Below are 26,519 nucleotides of genomic sequence, written 5' to 3' on the forward strand. Positions count from 1 at the left end.
TTCAGCACATGTAGATGTGAAAAGATGCTGCAAACCTCTTCCCCCAATCTGTTTTCCATTTTATACTAGTTAGTGACTTGATCACCTGATCAAAACTCTCTTCAGAGAAGAAATCCTGTACACTGAAGAAACAGGAAACAACCAGCAGAGATCAAAAATCTTTTTTTAAGGCTCATCTTGATTTTCTTGAGAACTACATTTTGATTTTTGGAAACCATGTTTTCATTCTAGCTAACAGCTCAATGGACTCAGCACTGGGTTCAATTCCAGCATTGGGTAACTGTATAGTTTGCACATTCTCCCTGTGTCTACTTAGGTTTCCATCCAAACAGGGGTAGGGTGGCGGGAGTGGGTCTGGGTAGGAAGCTCTTGAGAGGGTCGGTGTAGACTTAATGGGTTGAATGGCTTCTCCGCACTGTAGTGTAGTCATTCTATGAACTCATTTGCATAAATTGATCAACTCTACATTTAAGTTAAAGCCACAACGCACAACAAAGTGTGATTTCCTTAACAGTACAGAATGTAAATTGGTACAATGCAACAGATGTACGTTAATTAACTTGTTCTTTCAAACTGATACATTTCAACACAAAGAGCAAGTGTTCCAAAAATCACTCCTGTAGACTGATCTGAACACAGCTCATGCATTTTCAATCACAAAAGCACAAAAGTGAAATATTTTAACCAAGCAGCACAACCTCTTTGCTGGATCTCTGATCTCAATTTTGGATTTAATTTCTCTGGATTAGAAATCATTTCATGATTAATTTCATAGAGTAATGCCTGGTTCAAGTTTAAGCAAAACTCAGTAGTTAACTGTCAGTCATCCTGTCTATGTTCCATCATCTTTACTAATCTCAAGCCACTTTTCAATCCATCAGCACACTCTTCTTATATTTATTTTATTATTCCTTATAAATTATCCTGATGAGTGGTTTTTATTAAAAAGGGGCTTTCCCCAACAGTAAAACAGTATTACTCCAGTTGTACTTGGCTTTCAGATGTCTTGGATGACTTTGTTTGTATCCAAGCGGTTCTTTTGGATTTGGTTAAATATTGTTAAGAGAGTGTTAGACATCAGCTATTTGCTTAATTATGAATGTTTATTAAGTAATAATAATGATAATAAGAATAATGAATAGAAAAGAGAGGAGAAAAAGCAACAATTCTCCTGTCTTTCTGCCCTTCGATCCCGTTGGTTGATGGCTGGTCTGGAGGCTTAGGTTTGTTCTTGGCACCATTTATGATCCTGGCCCAAGGTGAAGTCCAATTCTTGGAACAAAACTCACTCTCTCTCATGGAAAAAGTGAGGACTGCAAATGCTGTGGATCAGAGTTGAATAATGTGGTACTGGAAAAGCACAGCAGGTCTGACAGCATCCAAGGAGCAGGAGAATTGACGTTTCGGGCATAAGCCCTTCATCAGGAATGGACAGCTTAAGAAATGTTTATGAATCAAGAATATCTTTAAAATCTAAAGAGAGTAATGTGGTGCACTCATAAAAGAACTAGCGTTCATACAGCAAGAAATTGGGAATGCAGCTAATATGTTGGTTTTTATTTTAAAAGAAAGGTTGACCATTCCTGATGAAAGGCATATGCCCAAAACATCGACACTCTCTTTCGTTCTCTCTCTCTCTCGTGTTCTCTCTCTCTCTCTCTCTCGTGTTCTCTCTCTCTCTCTCGTGTTCTCTCTCTCTCGTGTTCTCTCTCTCCTTCCCCCACCCCCCTCCCCTCTCTCATACAGTGTAACAAACAGCTACTGATGCTGTCTTTGGCCTGTAAAGAAATTCAAGGTCATGCAACAGTCGAATATCATCATTAACTTTCCCAGCCTATTTCCCCATCCTGTACAATCCACCCTGATGATATTTGAATGCATGTTGTAATTGCACATGCAAATCAGCGAAAGCCATTTGAGAACATATAGTAAGAGTATGTAACCTACACCAAAAAATTACAACTACAATGGGAATATCCATTGTCAATACTAATAATATAACAATAGGATGTATCATCAAATTTATAACAGTTGCCTTTTTCATGAGATTAGGTACAGCAGCTACCAACTGATAAATCATCTGCAGCATTATCCATCCATAGTAAATTTGCATGGTTTTGTGAAGAAATTATATCTTATCAGTTTACAATCTTTGACAACTCACTGTCTTTTTGTTAACTTCCCTCTGTCCATACAGTTTGCATCTTGTTTCACAGTCAATACTTAATAGGTATCACCATGACCATGGACAAGTATCTCAGCAGGCTAAGGCGGGTGTTGTGCGTGGGGTACCCACGCTTTTCCCCTGTACAAAGATCATCTGATATTGTCGGTTTATTGGTAGGATGTAACTGGCCACTCCCTTTTTTAAACATTCTACCCATGGGTGTCCCTCTTTTTTTTTAAAAGGACAGTTAGTCAGGTTATACAATGCCTGTGGCAACACTTTGAGGCACCCCTGTAAATGTGTGATTTGGGATCAGTAATTTAATTTGTTATTTTAATGACCCATTCAGTCATTCTACCAAGCCAGCTGCTTGAGGGTAGTAAGGGATGTGGAACATCCAATGTATTCCATTGACAGCAGCCCATTGAATCATAGAGTCATAGAGATGTACAGCATGGAAACAGACCCTTCGGTCCAACTCGTCCATGCCGACCAGATATCCAAACCCAATCTAGTCCCACCTGCCAGCACCTGCCCCATATCCCTCCAAACCCTTCCTATTCATATACCCATCCAAATACCTCTTAAATGTTGCAATTGTACCAGCCTCCACCACATCCTCTGGCAGCTCATTCCATACACGTACCACCCTCTACATGCAAAAGTTGCCCCTTAGGTCTCTTTTTTTATATCTTTCCCGTCTCACCCTAAACCTATGCCCTCTAGTTATAGACTCTCCCACCCCAGGGAAAAGACTTTGTCTATTTATCCTATCCATGTCCCTCATAATTTTGTAAACCTCTGAGGTCACCCCTCAGCCTCGGACACTCCAGGGAAAACAGCCCCAGCCTGTTCAGCCTCTCCCTGTAGCTCAGATCTTTCAACCTTGGCAACATCCTTGTAAATCTTTTCTGAACCCTTTCAAGTTTCACAACACCTTTCTGATAGGAAGGAGACCAGAATTGCATGCAATGTTCCAACAGTGACCTAACCAATGTCCTGTAAAGCTGCAACATGACCTCCCAACACCTGTACTCAATACTCTGGCCAATAAAGGAAAGCATGCCAAACGTCGCCTTCACTATCCTATCTACCTATGACTCCACTTTCAAGGAGCTATGAACCTGCACTCCAAGGTCTCTGTGTTCAGCAACACTCCCTAGGACCTTACCATTAAGTGTACAATTCCTGCTGGGATTTGCTTTCCCAAAATGTAGCACCTCGCATTTATCGGAATTAAACTCCATCTGCCACTTCTCAGCCCATTGGCCCATCTGGTCCAGATCCTGTTGTAATCTGAGGTAACCCTCTTCGCTGTCCACTACATCTCCAATTTTGGTGTCATCTGCAAACTTACTAACTGTACTTCTTATGTTCTCATCCAGATCATTTGTGTAAATGACAAAAAGTAGAGGACCCAGCACCCTCCTTGTTGCACTCCACTGGTCACAGGCCTCCAGTCTGAAAAGCAACACCACCACCACCACGCTCTGTCTTTTACCTTTTGAGCCAGTTCTGTATCCAAATGGCTAGTTCTCTCTGTATTCCATGAGATCTCACCTTGCTCATCAGTCTCCCTTGTCACACACCTTACTGAAGTCCATATAGATCACATCTACTGCTCTGCCCTCATCAATCTTCTTTGTTACTTCTTCAAAAATCTCAATCAAGTTTGTGAGACGTGATTTCCTATGCACAAAGCCATGTTGACTGTCCCGAATCAGTCCTTGCATTTCCAAATACATGTACATCCTGTCCCTCAGGATTCCCTCCAACAACTTGCCCACCACCGAGGTCAGGCTCAGTGGTCAAAAATTCCCTGGTTTGTCTTTACCACCCTTCTTAAACAGTGGCACCACGTTTGCCAACCTCCAGTCTTCCGGCACCTCACCTGTGCTCCACCTGTTAACTTGTAAAGTGTGAGCCATTATCTGATAATTCACCATAAAAGGATATCAGCAGTTCTAGGCCTTTAACAGTGTTATTTTGATTCACTTTGGTTTTTGGAAAATCTAACACTAGCCCAGAGTAAGTGTCCACGATGGTGAACAGATATCGTTGCCATAATGGTAATGGGCTAATGTAGTCAATCTGCTATATTTGAGCAGGCTGATCTCCTCATTTGATTTGTACCATTGGCATTCTCAGCAGTGATACGTGTTTTACCTTTTGACATATCTCACACTTGCCAATGACTTCTTTCAGCAGATCGGCAGGTCAGTGCAAATCTCGATCACTTGCCCATTACACAGTGCAGTGATATCCAAGATGTCCTGATTTCTCATGAGCCCATTTTTCAGTGTGATACACTTCAGATGCAACTTCAACTGTTCTGGCTTTTGCTAATCCGTCTACGGTTCAGTAGTTTGTTGTAAGTAGGCAAGATATGTTTGGTAAGCTCGAGGCTATTAAGGTGGATAAATCCCCATGACCTGAAAAATGTGTTGCTGGAAAAGTGCAGCAGGTCAGGCAGCATCCAAGGAGCAGGAAAAATCGATGTTTCGGGCATAAGCCCTGAAGAAGGGCTTATGCCCAAAACGTCAATTCCCCTGCTCCTTAGATGCTGCCTGACCTGCTGCAAAGGAGCAGGGGAATTGACGTTTCGGGCATAAGCCCTTCTTCAGGGCTTATGCCCGAAACATCATTTTTCCTGCTCCTTGGATGCTGCCTGACCTGCTGCGCTTTTCTAGCAACACAGTTTTCAGCTTTGATCTCCAGCATCTGCAGTCCTCACTTTCTCCTAAATTCCCATGACCAGATGGGATCTATCCGGGAGGCGAGAGAGGACATAGTTGGGGCTCTGAGAGATATCTTCGTAGCATTCTTAAACACAGGTGAGGTGTTGGAGAACTGGAGGGTTGATCATGTTGTCCCCCTGTACAAGAAGAATTAGTAGGGATATTCCGGGATAACTAAAGTTGACGGAGAAGGCACTGAGGAATAAATTATATTTATATATTAAAAACATGGGCTTATCAGTGATAGGTTACATGGTTTTGATCGGGGAGGATCGTGCCTTGCCAACTTAATAGAGTTCTTTGAGGAAGTGACCAAATTGATAGATGAAGGAAGGACTCTAGATGTCGTATACATGGATTTTAGTAAGGCGTTTGTTAAGGTTCACCATGATAAACTAATGGAGAAAGTGAAGTCACATGGTGTGCAGGGTGTTCTGGCTAGGTGGATAAAGAACTGGTTGAGCAACAGGAGACAGTAAGAGTTGAAGGGAGTTTCTCAAAATGAAGAAAAGTGACCTGTGGTGTTCCACAAGGATCAGTGCTGGGGCCACTGTTGTTTGTGATTATATATAAATGATCTGGAAGAGGGCACTGTTGATATGATCAGCAAGTTTGCAGATGACACGAAGATTGGTGGAGTAGCAGAAAGCAAAGGGGGCTATCAAAGAATACAGGAGAATATAGATAGATTGGAGAGTTGGACAGAGAAGTGGCAGATCAGTCCAGTCAAATGTGAGGTGATGCATTTTGGGAAATCTAATTCTAGAGCGAATTATACAGTAAACGGAAGAGCCTTGGAAAAAGTTGATGAGCAGAGAGATCTGGAAGTTCAGGTCCATTGTACCCTGAAGGTTGCTGCACAGGTGGATAAAGTAGTCAAGAAGGCATATGTGGTATGCTTGCCTTCATCAGATGGGGTATTGAGTATAAGAGCTGGCAGGTCATGTTAAAATTATAGCTGACAATGTGTTGCTGGTTAAAGCACAGCAGGTTAGGCAGCATCCAAGGAATAGGAAATTTGACATTTCGGGCATAAGCCCTTCATCAGGAATGAGGAGAGTGTGCCAAGCAGGCTAAGATCAGAGGAGATGACCTGGGGGGTGCAGTGAGAGAGAGACTCACTGAAATCCTTGTAGAGGGAGGAAGAGAGCTTCTTCAAGGAAGGCATCCAGACATTGGTTTGGCTGCATTTAGAATACTGTGTACAGTTCTGGTCGCCACATTACCAAAAGGAAGTGGACGGTTTGGAGAGGGTGCAGAGAAAGTTTACGAGGATGTTGCCTGGTATAGAAGGTACTAGCTATGAAGAGAGATTGACTGACTAGGTTAGGATTGTTTTCACTAGAAAAAAGGGAGATTGAGGGGGGACCTGATTGAGGTCTACAAAATCATGAAGGGTATAGACAGGGTAGATAGAGATAAGCATTTTCCCAGGGTGAAGGATTCAATAACGAGAGGTCACACTTTGAAAGCAAGAGGCGAAATGTTTATGGAAGATACACGCAGCAACTACTTTACGCAGAGGGTGGTAGGTGCCTGATACACATTGCCAGCAGAGCTAGTAGAGGCAGGCATAGTAGATTCATTGAAGATGTGTCTGGACAGATGTATGAGTAGGTGGGGAGCAGAGGGATACAGCTGCTTAGGAATTAGGCGACAGGTTTAGACAGTGGATTTGGATTGGCTCAGGCTTGGAAGGTCGAAGGGCCTGTTCCTGGGGTGTAAATTTTTTTAGTTTGAAATAAAGAAAAAGAACAATCCTTCTTCAAATGGGCATCAGCATAGTACACAGTAATTTTCTTGTCCTGTGCCTACATCCATATTTGTTTCCATATTTCTGTTCCCCATCTGTGCTTTCCAGCAATCTTCCAGTCATGTGACTACAAGGTTGGCATCCATACAACCATTCTGTTGGCCACCGCCCATGTGTCAGTATAAATCTGCAGACACTGACTTTCCTCCACCAACACTGCTAATTTGGCACACTGCCTCGATTTCCCCCATCTTCTTCAAAATGGATAATTAAATGTGTGGAAGGATTAAATGCAACAGCTCGCCACCACCTTTGGCCAGGTGGCTGATGCGTCAGTGAACCAAGCACGTTGATGAATATCTTCAGGCAGTTGTTCGAGCAGAATGCACCATTGAATGAGAGATGCAGGCATGGTCTGGTGAGCACTCTGAAGTTGTTCACCTGATGGGTACCCAGCTATCTGTTCATTGTGTTGGCAATGCCTTTCTTTCCTTTCTTAGCTTGATCAGCTGTGTACCATTTCCATTTTACAGTAGTGTTTTGTTGGGCTCTACTGAACCACTGTTGTGGTTCGCAACATCAGATTAATACCTGTCAGAATAGGGAATTTAGGTCTGAGGAGGACTTTGTCCTCATGTTTTTGCTGTTCAGTTTCTACAAGGACTCACTAGCAGGCCAGAAGTTGCTTTTCAAATGATGTGTAACACGTAGCTGCTTCAGTTAGCTTTGTGGACCTGAAGCCCAAAGGTATTGCTTTCCTCTTCTGTTTCCGCCATAAGCTCCGCATGGCTACATCTTGTACTACTGATACTTGTAATTCAAATGGTAGGCCAGGTGTCCAAGGAGCCAGGAACAGCACTGTTTCTACGGCCTTTTTAGTGGTCATAAATGCTTTCTGTTGCTCATTGCACCATTCAAACTGAACTTTCTTTTGGATAGTAGCATATAAAGGTCTTGGTAACGTAGTCAATTAAGGTACACGTCTGTGCTAGTATCCGAGCAAACCTATAACTTTGTGCCTCAGCCTAGATACTTTATTTACTATTTTTATGATGATTCTATCCCCTTTTGTCAACTGAATGCCTTAAAGTCTGCACTAATTGTGCTTGTCCCTGTATCTTTTTCGGGTTCACTTCCTAGTCTCTGTCTTGCTTATGTTGCACCAGTATGACTAGCATCCAACGCTGCAATGTCTTTGGTCCGTGGATCAAAATGTCATCAATATAACGTACTGTGTGAATGTCTAATGATAGCGGACACATACCGAAGTCCCCTGCTACTAGTCCATATTGTAAGGTTGGGCTGTGTAAGTATCCTTGTGGTTGCAGACAGAAGATATAAAAGCAAGCTGAGCTTGTGAATCTGGAGCTATTGATATTGAGAAAAATGCATTTGCCAGATCAATAATGGCATACTAGGTATCTGGCCCCCGTGACAAACATTCTATAACTGTGACCACGTCGGGCCACCAACAGCGGAAGAGCACATTTGTTAAGTTGGCAATAATCAATTGCTATTTGCCAACTTCCATCCAGCTTCTTTACAGGCCATGCAAGGCTATTGTACACCGATATTGTATGAGTCACAATCTCCACAGCTAACAGGCCCTGTATAGTATCCCCAATTTCTTTATGTCCTACAGGAATACGATACTGTTCATCAAAAACCACCCATGAAGGTGGAGGGATAATGAGGGGTTCCCATTTTGCTTTGCCAACAATAACTGTCACAGCTTGTATACCAAAAGAGAATTTACCCAATGGGGTTTGCAAGGTGGTACCTCTTAAGTCCTGAAGAAGGGCTTATGCCCGAAACGTCAAATCTCCTGTTCCTTGAATACTGCCTGACCTGCTGCGCTTTTCCAGCAACACATTTTCTGGTATGTTGGATAGCAATATTGGAACTACTCATGGGATCCATTTTCCAAGGTCATTCTAATATTTGCTCTTACTGCTGATGTTATCACTCCACCAAATCCAATAATAATCGTTCTGAGCCCTACGTGTCTATATGGATTGTCATGTATAATAATAACTTTTGCTCCAGTGTATAATAATGCAATATCTTGTCGTACATTGCCTTTCCTCCAATAAAGAGTGATAAGGACATGACGCCTCTGGTCTTCAGTCGTCCCACTAAATTCCCTTACACGGAGTTCTGGATCCTGAAGTCCATGTGCCACTTCTAATCGATTAGCTCGCCATTACTGCCTGACTTCCTCCAGGCTAGGGTAGTGATTTTGTGGGAGACTCAGTCCATGTGCTTTCCATTCCTCTCTCCACATCTAATTTAACCTATCTTACGTCCTTCCCCTTGGAAGAGCAGCGCATCTTCCATGTATTGTAAATGGCATCTGAAGGTATTCCATCCATCTATCTTCTTTCAATCCCTACTTTTAATATTGTCGCTAACATTTTGCATTAGGAGTGTGATGCTGGAAAAGCACAGCAGGCGAGGGAGCATTTGAGGAGCTGGAGAATCAACATTTTGGGGCATAAGTCCTTTATCAGTACTGAAGCTTGTGGGCAAGGAGGCTGAGAGATAAATGGGTGAGGGGTGGGGTGGGGGGAAGGTAGCTGAGAATGCAATAGGTCGATGAAGGTGGTGGAGAAGGTGATAGGTTGGAGAGGAGAGTGGAGCGGATAGATGGGAAAGATGATGGACAGTTCAAGAGGGTGGTGCCGTGTTGGAGGCTTGGGACAGAATAGCTTAAAAGTCACTTATTGATCCCACTTTGTTATTAATTAACTTTTGCTATTCAATTTTTTTAAAAACAGATAAAAGTAATTGAAATGGAAGCTTGTTGGTAATGGTCTGATTATTGCTATGATTGTTGACATTTACTGATATTAACGTTCTAATTAGTGTCAATAGGGATAGGGTGGGAGAGGCAAAACAAGAGAGAGGAAATCTCAGTGTTACCTGGTTAGTATCTGAAACTTGAGTGAAATTTATAATTATGACTGAGACGACAAAACATTGGAAATGGATTTCAAGACATAAATTAGGCAGTTATTTTTGAGTATAGGCTGCAGTTTCTGAGGCTTGATGTGCCCCCATTACTGGGTTTTAGGCCATGTTACAATGGAACTGGTGAGTAATGCAAACCTGTTGATAGATCAACAGTAAAAATAAGACTACTAATTGTATTTCCAAGTATTTTTGTTAATGAAGGGTGGAAATAATGGTCAGTTCTGCTATAATGTGCATTTCTTCAATGTGAACTAGCTATAATGCGATGGAAGAACTGTGACCATTATTTGTAGAACATAAACTTTCCTTACCTGTATTGGCTATAACGTGATCCTGGTCCCATTAGCACGGTGGCACAGTGGTTAGCACTGCTGCCTCACAGCGCCAGGGACCTGGGTTCAATTCCCACCTCAGGTGACTGACTGTGTGGAGTTTGCACGTTCTCCCCGTGTCTGCGTGGGTTTACTCCGGGTGCTCCGGTTTCCTCCCACAGTCCAAAGATGTGCGGGTTAGGTGAATTCAGGTGAATTGGCCATGCTAAATTGCACCTAGTGTTAGGTAAGGGGTATATGTAGGGGTATGGGTGGGTTGCGCTTTGGCGGGTCGGTGTGGACTTGTTGGGCCGAAGGGCCTGTTTCCACACTGTAAGTAATCTAATCTAATCTAAAAGGGGCTGCTACTATGCAGTTCTCTTATAATGTGGGACTGCACAGCAATGGAATTATCACGTTATATCAGAACCAAATATATGGTCAGTGTCTTGGTATTTCCTCTTGTCTGCCAGTTTCTTCATTCCTGATGAAGGACTTATGCCCAAAACGTCACTTTTTCTGCTCCTCTGATACTGCCTGACCTGCTGTGCTTTTCTAGCACCATGCTTTTAACTCTGATCTCCAGCATTTGCACTCCTCACTTTCCCCCATATTAAGTCCTGAGTAGATTGTTTATCACCTAAAAACACCTGGTGTTTTCTGGCTTATGTTGTGGGGCAGTTTGTATTTTATTTTCTTATTTTGATCAAACTGAATCTTGCTTTTATATCTCTTATGTGCAAATCTTGAGGATTGCCTTCCATAATTATAGGTGCTTCCTCAATTGATGTCTGATAAAACGTTGTCCTGTGCAGCTGGATTGCACAATCAAATCTTCAGAACCAGCTGTTGCTCACTCCCCACCCATTTCTAGATTCTTCTCCAGGTTGATCCTTTTCAGGAAGAGATAAATGAAAGGGAGAAACGGGTAGTTTCTTATGGTAATAGTGCTAGAATAGAAGCTACTGTGGAGCATTAATATTGAAATTGACTTATTGGGTTAATTGCCTGATTCACTGTTACATAGTCTATACAATTGATTCTATAACCACACACTTGCTTTAGAAACTTACAGCATTCAAGAGTTCAGGTGAATAGCAATTTTGATCCCTGCTGCAAGCAATCTTAAAATCTTTTGAATATTCAGGTGCTGAACCTGTTCCATCACTTCCCCAAAGGGAGTTTGATTTCTGGTACTCATTATCAGAGAAGATTTCTGATGATTTATTCCACTATATGATAATCTGAACATGGACTATCATGCCCCCACCATTCTTTTATCTGCAGCTCTGCTTACACCCACCCCTCATCCGGAAGAAGTGTTGCACCTGTGACGTTGACTTCTTCACTTCCAGATGCTGCCTGACTTGCTGTGTTCGTCCAGCCTTTAGCCTGCCTACTTTGGATTACAGCATCTGCATTTTTTTTTGTCTCGCTCCATGGACATGGGCAGAACTACTTACATGAGATGTGTCCAATGATTTTCTGTTGATGCTACTTTGTACTACTTGTTTGAGAATATGCCCGAACAAACCACCATCCAGTAATGTCTAATAATGGTTTCATGGAGTTAAATGTGATTTCAGTAGAGGAAATGCTATTCTGCCTGTTGTATCCACACTAGCTTCTAACAAGAGCAATTCCCTAGATCGGCTCCTCAATCTTTTCCCTTTAGCACTGTAGATACTTTCTGTTCAGATTATTTAATTTTGTTTTGAAGGCTGTTATGCAAGTTTACAATATATTACTGATTTTGGATTTACAGTGGAAGAAAATAGATTTTGGTTTCCCAGTTCTGTGAAGGTCTGACTTTAAAATGATCTCAAAACAACATTGGCAAGATCTCACATGATTTCAGTTAAATGACCAGTAAGCTGCATGAGATATTTGCTGAAGGTTTTCTGACTTGAGTTTTACAACAATGAGAAAGAGAGAGAAGTGGCCAATGACAGAAAGAGTGGTGTTATTAAGTGTTGGTATTATGCAGTCCTCACTTCTGCTTTATTAAGTTTTGAAACAGCCAAGGGTGGTAAGTCATGCTGAGGTGCTTAGAGGGACGTGAGATGGAAATTCTAGAAGTAGAAAGATTTTGAGACACCAGTGAATAGGTCCTCTTGTGAGGCTGCTGAAGTTGTAAGTTTAAAGTTTCTATGTTAAGAAAAACTGAGCAGAGTTAACAGTTTGTTTAAGGGTCTCTGGCAGGAAGGTATTAACTGACTAAAATAGCATTTAGTGAGAATGCAGAAATTTGCTGTAGGGAATCCATTTGCAGCTGTGCTAGCTTAACATAAAAATCTTTGGATCTCAGGGAGCCACTTACTGAAGTTTAAGCATCAGTAATGGTGTTGTAGGGAGAAGAAAAAAATGAATCTATCTATCTTTCTGATTGTTTGTAGTGAGATCCTTCTATTTGTTTTCATCTAGTGTAATACACTTCATGTTTCTATTTTTCTTTTGCATATTAAGCGAAAAAGCATTAATGCCACAGGAATTGCCAGTAAGGGCAGATACGGCAACAATTACTGTTCAGTAGTTCCAGTTCTGTTGTTGGCTGGTGAAAAGAGGATTTCACTATTTGACTCTCTATTTAAGATGTACTGATTGATGGAACTTTTTGTGACATTACTTAAATTGCATTGATTTTGGCATCGTTCATAATGGTCGTAATTGTAAAATTGTCCTAAAGCTTGCTAAGTGAGCCTGAATTTTGAATCAAATCTGGGAATTCTCTTCCCAACAGTACTGTTTGCACCCAAAGTATTGTAGCAGTTCATGAGGGCAGCTCACCAGCAATTTCTGCAGAGAAATTTGGAATGGGCCATAAATATTGATGTAACCAGCAACATCCATAAATTCATGAATGAATAAAAATATTGCAGTTTTCATTTACAGCTCGTGCATACTGTGTCTTGTCATGCAACTGCTATTCAAAACAGGGCACGATGCTACACAAGCACTGTTATATGAAGTATGGTGCAGTGTCATTCTATGCAGTTCTAAAATGGGTCACAATTCCAGTTGTAATTTGGAAAGTTCTGTTTCCTATTTCAAAAATAACCCATTGATCATATTGTGTAACAAGTGCATTATTGTGTATTCAAAATTAACTGTTTGTTACACTAGCCCACGTTATAACTTCAGTCACATAATCTTAGCTATTTCCAAAATGATCAAAGTTTTTGAATGTACAAGTTCTGCTTTGTTGATAGGAAAAATTAGGTAAGATTAGATTGTTGTGCCACTAAACATTAAAAATGTATTTTTGCTACTTTATTTATAAAAATCAAATAAACCAAATTGCTTCAATTTTTTTTCAGATGAAGCTTACCTCTTTATCTTTGTCCTTTCTTCTGTCCCCTACACCATTTATCTTGCATTTAAGAAGCTTGATTGCATATCCATCTTGTTAAGAAATTATACTTTTGAGGATGATGGCGGGAGTTCAGAAAATCGTTGAGCACTGTTTCAAAAAGTGTACCTACCACAGTTTGAATACTGCTGTTGATTGTTCATCTGAAACTCTGAGATTTGTTAGCTGGAAAAAGCATTGAAAAATTCAATTTAAATCTATTTTTTCAAAGCATTAATCAAAGTTCTGCTTATTTTGTTACAGTGAAACCATCCAAATGTCTGAAGAAAAACATAGGATTATGATTTTAGAAAGAGTAAGTAAATGGTCATGTCTAATTAATTATGGTTAAAGTCATGCAGGAGATAGTTTAATATACAGGCAAGTGTCCATAATAGAATAAATTCCTCAATGTTGCATGTATGGCACAGCAATACTCCAAGAACTGAATGAAGATAATCGCAATTCAATGAACATAAATTTAAATTTGTTTTAATATTGTTTACGGTTAATTTGTGTGTTGGGTTCGTAAGTTTGTTTCCAAATTTAAAGGTTGTGGTTTTAAATCTGGTTGTGAAATATAGGGATGGTCAGTATTGACTAAGTGCATAGGTATGCAAGATGTTATCCAGTATTCAAACAACAGTAGCAAATTGTCAATGCTGTGGTCAACAGTTTTCCTTTTTCAAAAAGTAGTAATCTAATTTTTCATTTGTGGGGCATTTTAACTTGGCTGTCAGATTTGCTTGCATTTGAGGTTTCCAATACATTGTACACTTATTGTTATAAAAGCATTTAATTTTATATCCATGTCCCCATTAAGTTTCATATGACTGAACTTCCCAATGCAAGAAAAGCGTCAGAATTTATTCATCACAGGCCAGTGTTAAAGTCTTTCCAAACTTATTCCTCAAAACTTTAACCCTACCAGCAAATAAATAAGACCATATTGCTGTGGCTCCCAATAATTGGATTGCTGTTAAGCCAATGCACATTCTACCTTTTTTGTCTGATGGAGCTATTTTTAAATAAAGAATCTCCAGCTATTCATGTTAAATATGGAAGTCCGTTTATTTTGTAAATTGACTATCCAGTTGATGCTAGAGTAATAAAATGTAGGCTAATAGTTTGCAATTGATTTCAGAACTATACTGGAATACATGGAAATTAAGTGTGAGCTATGGAGGTTGCCTAATTATGCATGACAGTTATATTTTACGGGGGAAAAAAATTAACACTTGTCAATGAATTATTCATTTAGTTAAAGAATAATATCTTTAATTGAAATGCTAAATAATGCATCCAACATCTTTGTTTGATGTGACTATTTAGGCTTGTAGTTCATAATTCTCCATTTATGTTCTCTATGTACTTGCACTTCCTTTTAAAAAGCAATATTTTGAACTTGTAGGATTCTTTTTGACTACATTAATGATTGTTTATACAATGTGCTGTGCTGAAGATATCCTTAAAGATTTATCTCAGGATTATGCTTGACTATCTTCTCAGAATAAATATTGATTTGGCTACAGCAGTATAAAGTAGGTATTTATAGCAGAAATTGGGAATGTAAGTGAATTGGCATGGTGCTTAGTATTAATCCATTCTTATAAAACACGACTGAAGAAAAAGCAATCAATCTAAATATATGAAGTAAAGCTGTGTTTGTGTCCTTTGAATGCAAAATGACTACTCAGTGATGGTTTGTTTGTCCCTAAGCGTAATCTTTCGCTCCCCATCCTCCCACTCTCTTTCAAACAGAAGCACTTGGAGCTGGAGGGAAAACCTTGTTGACGCTCTTTCTCAGCCTATTACTTGTCTGTCTTAATCAAATGCTGCTATTTGGAAATATGTTATGCTAATGAAATGGAGAAAATGTCAGCTTACACACATAGTGTTTTTTCTTTCATCCCTAGAATCTGTGATGATGATGCCTGTATTTAAATTTGGACTAGGTTTAGGACAAAGACTCTTCATCTGTAAACCCTTGAGATATTTTATAGCATTAAAAGAACTAAAATAGTGCAAGTTGTAGCAGTAGTAATAGTTGTAGTTGTAGTAGATGTCTTAATAAAGCTATCGAATAGACTTTCCTATACTAGAACAACTCTTGTGTTCTCTTGCTCAAGCAAATGTTGATATACATTGTAAATATTTATTGTGTGCAGGAGTATGAATTTGAGGCTAGAGGAGGGACCATTACTTTGTACCAACTATTAATTGTCATTGCAGATACCACAATATATGCATTTTATACATGCATATTTTTCTCCTTAAATGCTACTTCAACTGTTCAGTAACGTTTGAAGTCAAAATACGTATGCTTGTTTTTAACCATTTTAATCCGGTTTCTCTGTTTCTTTTTGAATAAAAAGTATTTTCTGTATTCATTGTAAAAGGAAAATGTTTGTCCAAATTATGATGAATGTCTAGAGTTACTTAAAAAAAAATGCAATAACATGATTGCTACTCTGACCTTTTGAGTGCTTTACCTCTAATATTTACTCAACACAAGCTTCGCAAACAGTGCTTATTTCAGTTGGCTGTGCCTGCAATGTGGCACCAAGCTACAAGTAGACAGTCACTCGCCTCATTTTCCTACTGTGACTGTGAATAAATTTTAAAAATCCTAAGGATATGAAATATGCAAGTTTATTATTTTTATTTTACTCTTTAAAAAGTAAACCGACAGCAGCCTGTATTAATGTTGAAAGTGTAGTGTTGGAAAAGCATAACAGGTCAGGCAGCATCTGAGGAGCAGGAGAATCGATGTTTTAGGCATAAGCCCTTCATTAGGAAAGGAGTCTGTGAAACAGCCTGTATTACTTGAATATGTGAAGCGTCTCGTTGTTTGTGACAATTATTGTCGTTTATGGTTCTGGCTATAACCATTCCTTCTCAAATTACTACAGGAAATGTCTGTTTGAGAAGTTGAATGGCATATCTGCCTGTAACAGTATATTCATAATTGAGATAGACTATGAAGTAAAACCGTGAACTTTAATTTATAATACTGTGCAATGACTCTTTGGCAGATGGTTCAAAGCTGTTCAGAAAAGTACCCTTGACCAAACTAATGAGTTATGTTCAAGCAAGCAGGGCAGTCAAGATGGGCAATAACTGTGGCCAACCAATGATATCCACATCCTTTGAATGAGGGGAAAAAAACTAACTTGAAACACTTTGATTCTCTGCAGATTCTGAAATTATAGCAGTGATCAACTCTGTCGGTGCAGTTCAACCCAACCATTGCTTCTCACATCTTTGTATTGTATTACGCTAATGTTGTGACTGCTTAGTTCTTCGAATTGGGTTTGTCCATTTGCTAATACTTGGATGATCTCATGAATATTGGTTTTAAAACACAGAGGAAGACAGATTTATCTTACTCGCTCCAGTAAAATTCTTGATCCATGAAAATAAATCTGTTGTGGTGTTATTCAGGTGGGCATGATTCCACTTACACATTAACTCTGTGAATGGAATTGTAGCATAGATGTGGTGGTTGTCAGAGCATACCTTTTTGAGTACTTTTGTGGTTCTGGTATGACAGCCAATTTGTTGTCTTTGTTCACTGTAGCCATTCTAGGGGAATTTTTCTCACATTCGAAATTAAGGTTTTTCAGGAACCAAATTCCAGTTGGTCTACTTGTGTTAATACAAGGCTCCTCCCTCTTGGATATACTGAAACTAAATACAGAGCATAAGGAAAACAAAAAGCACGTGAAGGAAGCTGAAATTTGCTCCCACTAGCATGAACACATCCAATCTGCTGGGATCTTTACAGAATCAAAGGGATTTTGGAAGAATATAACTAATGCACGTACTGTCTGCACTTCTAATTCTTGTAACAGGTCATCTGTCATCCCTCCCTATCACGTCATGATTTTCAGTTATCTTTAGGAAAGTTTCGAAGTCTTGTACCATATACCTGTCAAACCTTCTGCAATTTGGTTTGTTTTCTATTGTTACTAACTTTCCTTCCTTAATACTTGTATAAACTCCTCAGTTTTTTCATATTACCAGCTATCTTTCTTGACGACTTGTCAATACAAGTAAGATTGGAAGGAGTGGGAAGGAGGGTTTAAAGAGGTAGATGGTTAGAGTCCCAATCATGCCCTGCAAAATTATCTGAAGTAGGAAAGTCTCTACTCTGAAAGCTTTTATTCTTTGGTTCCCATTGTACTTTAGTCAGAATTCAAAATGTGTGCTTTGTTTTTAACCGAAAAATCTTAATTTTAATCATGCTAGTTCAAGTTGTTACTGCTACTTTCCTGTCACCAGGCCAGTAGTGGACGTGATGGCGGGAGAAACCTCTTGTGTTCTGACTTATGAAGGATGCCTTTATTATTAAGGCAATAATAAATCTTTTAAACCCAATATAGAACCTCTTAGACTCATGGTCTCCTGAAATTTTAAATTTATCTAATTAGCGCTTTTAAGTACAAGAATTTAGTGTGTTTCAAGCTGTATCATTATGTCACTTTCCCCTTTTCACACATGAATAACAATTTTCTGAAACTAGTCCGATTTGATTATATTTTCTCTTGTCCTAAATCAGCATTGTGCGGAAGCACTTTTTATTCATTTTTGTGGGATATGGGCATCGCTGGCTGTGAATACAATGCCAATCAAGCAGGCTGCTTTGTCCTGAAAGGTGTCAAGTTTCTTGAGTATTGTTGGGACTACACTCATCCAGGCAAGTCAAGAGTATTCCATCACAGTCCTAATTTATGACTTGTAGATGGTGGACAGACTTTCGCAAGTCAGGAGGTGTGTTGCTCGCCGCAGAATTCCTAGCCTCTGACCTGGCTGTTGTAGCCACTGCATTTATGTGGTGAGTCCAGTTGAGTTTCTGATCAATTATAACTCCCAAGATGTTGATAATGGGGGGGTTCAGTGATAGTAACATCATTGAATGTCAAGGGGTGGTGGTTAGATTGTCTGTCTGTTTCTTATTGGGGATGGTCATAGCCTGGTATTTGCGTGGCATAAATGTTTCTTGCCACATGTTAACCAAGCCTGGATATTGTCCAGATTCTTGTTGCATTTGGACATGGACGGCATCAGAATCTGAGGAGTAGCGAATGGTGCTGAATATTGTGCAATTGTTAGCAAACATCCCCACTTCTAACGTTATGATGGAAGTAAGGTTATTGATGAAGCAGCTGAAAATGGTTGGGCCCAGGACACTACCCTGAGGAACTCCAACAGCGAGGTCCTGGAGCTGAGATGACTGACCTCAACAACTATACCAATCTCCTAAAGTGTCCAGTATGACTCTGATTGCTGGAGAGTTTGCCCTGGATACCCATTGATTCTAGTAAAAAATGAGGTCTGCAGATGCTGGAGATCACAGCTGCAAATGTGTTGCTGGTCAAAGCACAGCAGGCCAGGCAGCATCTCAGGAATAGAGAATTCGACGTTTCGAGCATTCCTGATGAAGGGCTTATGCTCGAAACGTCGAATTCTCTATTCCTGAGATGCTGCCTGGCCTGCTGTGCTTTGACCAGCAACACATTTGTACCCATTGATTCTACCTAGGACTTGTTGATGCCACACTTGATTGAATGCAGTCTTGATATCGAGGGCTGTCACTTACCTCACTTCTGGAATTCGGCTCTTTTGTCCATGCTTGAACCAAGGCTGTAATGAAGTCAGGAGCTGAGTGGCCATGGCGGAACCCAAACTGGGTATCACTGAGCTGAATGAGATCTTCCATCACTTTACTGACTATCAAGAGTAGTCTAATCGAGGAGTAATTAGCTGAATTGGATTTCTCCTGCTTTTTATGAACAGGACACACTTGGGCAATTTTCCACATTGTCAGGTAGGTGCTAGTGGTGTAACTGTACTAGGGGAACGGCAGGTTCTGGAGCACCAGCCTTCACTATTGTCGGGATGTTGTCAGGGCACAAAGCCTTTGCTGTATCCAGAGCCTCCAACATTTGGGGGCTAGAGATATCATGAGCAGTGAATTGAATTGGCTGAAGACTGATATGTGTAATGCTGAGGACCACTGGAGGAGGCAGAGCTGGATCATCCACTCAGCACTTCTGACTGAAGATTGCTGCAAAAGCATAAGCCTTATCTTTTGCACTGATGTGTTGGGCTCTTCCATCAGTGAGGATTGAGTTACTTGTGGAGCCGCCTCCTCCAATGAGTTGTTTAATTGTCCACCACCATTCATGACTGGATGTGGCAGGACTGCAGAGCTTACTTCTATCCATTGGCTGTGGGGTCACTTACCTCTGTCTATGACTTACTGCTTACGCTGTTTGATGTGCACGTAGTCCTGTTTGGTGGCTTTACCAGGTTGGCATGTCATGTTTAGATATGCCTGAGCTGCTCCTAGCATGCCCTCCTGCACCCACCAGTGAACCAGGGTCGATCCCCTGGCTTGATGGTATTGGTTGAATGGGGAATATACTGGACCATGAGGATACAGATTGTGTTGGAGTTGATGGCCCACAGTGCCTCATGGATGCCCAGACTTGAATTGCTAGACCTGTTCAAAGTTTGTCCAATTTAGCACGGTGATAGTGCTGCACAACACAATGGAGGTCATTCTCGATGTGAAGGTAGAACTCTGTCTCCACAAGGATTGTGCAGCGGTCACTCTTATCAATACTGTCATGGGAAGATGCAGCTGCATCTTGGTAAGGATGAGGTCAAATATGTTTTTCCCTTTTTGTTGGTTACCTCTCCGTGTGCCATAGACCCAGTCTAGCAGTTATAATCTTCGGACCTGACCAGCTCAATCAGTAGTACTGCTGCTGAACCACTCTTGGGAGTAGACATTGATTACATTTTATGCCTTTGCCATCCTCCATGCATCCTTAAGGTGTTGTTCAAATTGGAGAAGTACTAATTCATCAGCCGAGGGATCAGCAGGAGCTTTCTTTGCCTGTGTTTAACCTGAAGCCATAGGAGTTCATGGGATCTGGAGTCAACACCCTCCTGACTGTGTACCACTGTGCTGCCATCTCTGGCAGGTCTGTCCTGCTGGTGAGACAAGAACGGTGATGGTGGTGTCTGGGAAATCGTCATACTCATGGAATCATACCTGTAGACAATGTCAGGCTGTTGCTTTATTGTCTGTTTGACAGCTCTCCCAATTTTGGCACTAGCCCCCAGATGTTGATGAGGAGGACATTGCAAGGTCGACAGTGCTATTTCTGCCATTGTCTTTTCCGGTGCCTAGGTCAATGTTAGGTGATTTGTCTGGTTTCATTTGTTTGAGACTTTGTAGTGATTGTTAGAACTAAATGGCTTCCTAGGCCATTTCAGAGGGCAATTGAGAGTCAACCACATTGCTATGGGCCTGGAGTCGCATGTGGGTTGGACCAGGTGAGGATGGCAGACTTCCTTGAATCCCTTGTGACACCTTAATTTAAAGAAAAGCATCACAAGTTGAGGTAGAGGGATATTTTGTTTAAATAGGTAAGAAAAAGGAATTTCATCCCAGTAAGTACTGGTGATTTGATTTGAAAGTAACAACTTAGCAAAGTGTGTTGTAGAGCAGTGCCTAACAAATAAATAAATCATTTCCATGTGATCCTTCCCATTGAGCTCAGTACACCTAGAGACTGTGGTCTGTTACTTCAAATGAAGTGGTTACTCCTAACATGGATAGAGTTAGCATCTCTGTTCATTTTAAAGCTGCTGCGTGCATCATGAAGCATTTACCTTGCAGGTCATGTTAAACTTCAGTTTTGTTACACTCATAAAGTCTAAGGCGGGGCTGTAGTGGGATAAAAGCAAAATACTTTAGATGCTGGAAATCTGAGACAAATGCACAAAACACTGGAGAAACGTATTAGGTCTGGCAGCATTTACGGAGAGAGAAAAACAGTTGACGTTTTGAATCTGTTGTGACTTTTTCAGATCCACACAAACTCAAAACATTAAACCTGTTTTTCTCTCCACAGATACGGCTAGACCTGTTGGGTTTCTGTACCATTCTGTCGGGATATAATGGGAGATGGTTTAATTTACACATACCTCCTTATGCTGTGAAATTTATATATTAATGTGTAACTCATTCTTCCATGCAACTTCTCATTTTCTTTTCAACTGGGCATGGTTTATTTCCATGCTTCACTTTGAAGAATGTTTTGTTCCAATTCTTTTTCAGTGTATGGTTCCGGAGCTGCTTTTTTTCTTACTATCACTGATGGCTTAGCTTCTTCCCTGTGGTGAAGCACTTCTTTCGGACTGTTTACTAACATTCTTTTTTTCCAAAATCACTTTTTTAACATTCTAGATATAGATTATCAGGTCTAGTGAATTGCAAGCCTCTGACCCCATTAATTTACATTGCAATGATATTCTTACTGATATGATTTTCTTTAATTCTGCACCCTCACAAGACTCTTAGTTCCCTAACATTTCTGGGAAGTTGTTTATGCTCTCTTTTGTGAAGACAGAACAAAAGTATGTGTTCAGTTCTTCTAATATTTCTTTGTTTTCCTGTTGTAATTTCCCTGTATTCTGACAGCAAGAAGTCTACATTTTTCTTCATTTCTTTTTCTTTCTTATATTTATGGACGCTTTTACAATTTATTATTGTCCCTTCTAATTTTACTGTATATTTCCCCTCTTGGTCATCTTCTTTCCTCTCTTCCTGAATTTAAAAATCTGCCAGTTCTCTGGCTTGCTACTTTTTCAGACAGTCTTGTATCTCCCCTATGAATTTAATACTATGTCTAATTTCTTCTGTAAGCCATGGTTGAACCACTCTTTCTCTTATATTTTTGCGCCAGTTGGAAATGAATTTTTTTTGTAATTCATGTATCAGTTCTTTAACCATAGATCATTGACTATCCACCATTTTAGTAAGATTCCCCAATTGGCACTTTCTAATTCATGCTTCATAGTCTGTTTATTTAGATTCAAGGCCCTCATTTCAGATTTGACTGTCCATCTTCAGAAAGAATAGAACAACATTATGATCACTTTTCCTAAAGGCAACCCACAGAAGATTGTTAATTAATGTTTTCTCATTGTTCCTTACCGAGTCTAGTATGGCCTGTTTTCTGGTTGATTCCTCAGCTAAAATACCATCAAGTGCATACTCCAGGAAATTCACTATCACAATATTATTGCTAGTTTGGTTTGTCCAATCAATATGTCAATTAAAGCCAATCATGATTACAAATGTACTGAGATTTGCATGGTCTCTGATTTCTTGTTAAAATGTTTTAATTTGCATCTCCATTACTATTCGTGACCTATAGACAACCCTAAAAACACTTTCTAACTCATTTGTAGTTCTTATCTCCGCCTATACAGTTTCTACATCACAATTTTCCAAGCCACTATCTTTCCTCATACCTGCACTTATCTTTAATTCACTAACAGCTACATTGGGTTGGGATATCTGGTCGGCATGGGCGAGTTAGACCAAAGGGTCTGTTTCCATGCTGTACATCTCTATGACTCTATAACAGTCCTATCCCACCTTGCCCTTTTTACCTGTCCTTCATAATTAATGAATACTCTTGAATTTTCCGTTTCCATCTGTGGTCACTCTGTGGTCATGTCTCCAAGACTGCACTAATATCACAATTCTTCATATCTATTTGCGCTGCTAATTCGTCTATCTTATTTTGAATGCTATTATTGGCTTTGGTTTTCTGGCTCTGTCTCTGGCTTGCTTTCACTCATGGAATCAGAGATCCACATAGAATCTGTGCCAGTCAAACCAGCCACCTTGCTATTCTAATCCCAAAGAAGATGGGTGTGACACTAAATGACTATTTCTCATCAGTATTTATCACCATAGAATTCCTACAGTGTGGAAACCGGCTCTTTGGCCCATCAGGTCAACGCTGATCCTCCAAAGAGCATCCCAACCAGACCCACCTCTTTACCCCACCCACCCCTTCCCTATCAGAAATATTTGTATCATCAACAACTGCATATGAGGCCTCAGAAGACTAGAGGGTGGCTAATGTGCAATTATTTAAGAGAGGCAGGAGGAAAAAGCCAGGGAACAACGGACTTCAGTGGTGGGTAAGTTGTTGGAGGGGATTCTGAAAGAGAAGATCTCCATGCATTTGCAAAGGCAAGCAATGATTAGGGATAGTCAGCATGACTTTGTGCATGCGAGATGCGAGATTACGTTTGTCAAACTTGATTTGAGGTTTTTTTGAGGAGGTGACCAAGAAGATCGATAAAGGGAGAGCAGTAGATATTAACTATGTGGACTATAGCAAGGCTTTCAGCAAGATTCCGCCTGATAGACTAGTTAGGTTAGAATACATGGGATCCAGGAAGAGCTAGCAAATTGGATACAAAATTGGCTTGCCGGTATGAGTCCGAGGATGGTGGTAGAGGGTTATTATTCAGTGTGCCACAAGGATCGGTTGTGTTCGTCATTTATATAAACGATTTGGATGAAAATAAAGGAGGTGCAGTTAGTAAGTTTGTGGATGACACTGAAATTTGTGGTATAGTGAAGAAGATTATCAGAGGTTAAAAGGAGGCTTGATCACCTGGCCCAATGGGCTGAGGAGTGGCAGATGGAGTTTACTTTAAATAAATGCGAGTCGTTGCATTTTACAGGGCAAAAATCCAGGCCAAGACTTACATTTTTAATAGTAGGGCCTTGGGGGATTTGTTGAACAAAGAGACTGAGAGATGCAGATACATAGTTTTTGAAAGTGGCATTCCAGGTAGACAGATGGTGAAGAAGGTGTTTGGCAGGCTTGCCTTTGTCAGTCAGAGCATTTGAGTACAGGAGTTGGGACATCATGGTCCAGCTGTACAAGGCATTGCTAAAGCCACATTTGGAGTACTGCATATAATTCTGGTTACCCTGTAATAGAAAAGATGTTGTTAAATTGCAAATAGTACAAAAAAGGATTTACAAGGGTGTTACAGAGACTGGAGAGTTTGAGTTGTAAGAAGAGGCTGGATATGCTGGGACATTTTCCCTGGTGTGTAGGAAACTGAGAGGTAATCTTTATAAAATCATGAAGGTCATAGCCAAGGCCTTTTCCCTTGGGCAGGGGAATCCAAAACTTAAAAGGGACCTGAGGGGCAACATTTTTATGGAGAGGGTGGTACATACATGGAATGAGCTGCCCGAGGAAGTGGTAGATGTAGGTACAGTTAAAATATTTAAAAGCCATTTGAATAGGTAAATGAATAGGAAAGGTTTAGGGAGATATAGACCAAATGTAGTTTCAGTTTTGGAAACTGGTTTGGCATGGACGAGTTTGGCCAAAGGGCCTGTTTCTGTACTATATGACTAAGTTCAAGTGGACTATATTGAAAGTAGGGGAGGCAATAGCCTAGTGGCATTATCACTGAGGTAATGTTCTGGGGATCCAGGTTCAAATCCTGCTATGGCAGAAGGTGAAATTTGAATTCAATATAAATCTGGAATTAAGAGTCTAATGATGACTGTGATGGCAATGTTGATTGATTGTCAGAAAAAAAAACACCTGGTTCACTGTTGATCTGATCTACATGATGCCAGACCCACAGCAATGGGATTGACTCTTAACTGCCCTTTTGGGCAATAAATGCTGGTCTAGCCAGTGATGCTGTTATCTCGTGAATGGTTTTGAAAAGAAACATTGCCCTCATCTACACATCTGGTCACCTTTTCATAAAATTTCATCAAACTGATCAGACGTGCCACTCTCTTGGCATTTATCTCTATATCTCTATCACAATAAGGGTTGATGTGATAAGTTGCGAACTTTTCTTTATTGCACTATTTCTCCAGCATCTTTTGTATTTTGTAAAATCATTGTTCTTGAATTTTACCTTCTCTGTGTTGTGTACATATGAAAATGTTGAATGTGTTACAGCATAGAGACAATCAGTCATATCAGCCCCTCTACCTCGTAAAATTAAAACCTTCAAAGACCCTGAAAATTGACCACAATGGTCCCTAATAGACTTTTATTTAAACAATCTCTGTCTCCATGAATAATCATTCCAGACACAGATTTGTATCTTAAACAAAAGATTTAGCAATTTATTGATAAGGCAATATCTTTAGTAGAGTAAAATTAAACAACAAAGTAAACCTTTGTTTTCAACCCCATTTGCGTGAAAGACAGACAGACACAAAATAAAATAAAACCACTGACCAGATTGCTTAAGTGGTTTTGGGTACTCGTGATGTGTTATTGCACAGGCGTAGATGATGATTTCCTGGTTGATTTTTTTTTCTGAAAATATTGATCAGAGTCACCCTTTATAGATCACTCAGATGAAGGTAAACAAAGTTTAAAAATGCACACACCAGGTTGATGTCTGTGTTAATATGTGCGATCTTCTTGGAGATCCTCTCCACTTTGAGCTGGCAGTTTGTGGTGTCGATGGTTGCCATGACTTTGAGGTGCCAGTGTATTGACACAGACATCCAGTTTCTGTAGAAATGCAGGAGAGCAGGAAGGATCGCAAAGGATTGCTATATCACATCTCCATGACACTTGACTCCTTTGGCTATAAATTCTGAGTGTATAATCTTAACCTCCACAACCACTTGTTGAAGGAGTAGCGCTCCAAAAGCTAGTGCTTCCAAATAAACCTATTGGACTATAACCTGGTGTTGTGTGATGTTTAACTTTGCCCACCCAGTCCAACACCAGCACCTCCAAGTCACATGAAGGTAGTAATACTTATAACTTAGTTTACTATTCTCTGACCTGTTTGAGGAATGTAAGGCAGGGAGCTTTCAAACCTTCATTCAGTAACACCATCATCTAGATTCTTTCTTAGAAAACATAGTCCAAAACCTAATTTAAACTCTGACCACTCTTTGAGAGACTGCTTGAGCATAAGATCTTTTCCAGACATGCTGTAACAAATTCCTAGATACTGATCTTGTTAACAGCCAATTTAATCTATCTGTTTAAATAGAAAGTTGTTCTGTTATGTCGAATTGTCTACAGAAGCCTTTGATTAGGTGCCAACTTGCAAAAACCTTAGGCTTGGCCTTGCAAATGAGCAAAAGATTGTTTGGTCTGTTTTCTTTTTAACACAAACTGTTATCCACTGTCAAAAGGTCATCTTTACCTCTTGGTTCCCAGTTTGCAGCTCCAAACCAAAATTGATAGAAGAATAAAAATAATGAAAAATCACTGAGGAGTCTAGCAAATGTTTGAATCTATCCAATTGGCTCCCATTGAAAAAAACTAATTTATATAAGGACATAAGCGCTACAAAAGTAGAACTTGACTGTATGTACTCTTTGAGTAAAAAA

The 26,519-nt window shown here is 40.1% G+C and overlaps 1 protein-coding gene across 4 annotated transcripts in view; it reads left to right on the forward strand.

The window, feature by feature from the left end:
• Positions 1–26,519, forward strand: part of rb1cc1 (RB1-inducible coiled-coil 1) — a 212,872-nt gene that overhangs the window by 121,314 nt on the left and 65,039 nt on the right. For all 4 annotated transcript variants that reach the window (XM_060823471.1, XM_060823474.1, XM_060823473.1 and 1 more), the window contains one exon: positions 13,556–13,607. In XM_060823471.1, the coding sequence (XP_060679454.1) occupies positions 13,556–13,607 (52 nt within the window). The remainder of the gene's footprint in view (positions 1–13,555; positions 13,608–26,519) is intronic.

The sequence above is a fragment of the Hemiscyllium ocellatum genome, chromosome 4 (genome assembly GCF_020745735.1).
Source record: "Hemiscyllium ocellatum isolate sHemOce1 chromosome 4, sHemOce1.pat.X.cur, whole genome shotgun sequence".
Classification (NCBI taxonomy): Eukaryota; Metazoa; Chordata; class Chondrichthyes; order Orectolobiformes; family Hemiscylliidae; genus Hemiscyllium; species Hemiscyllium ocellatum.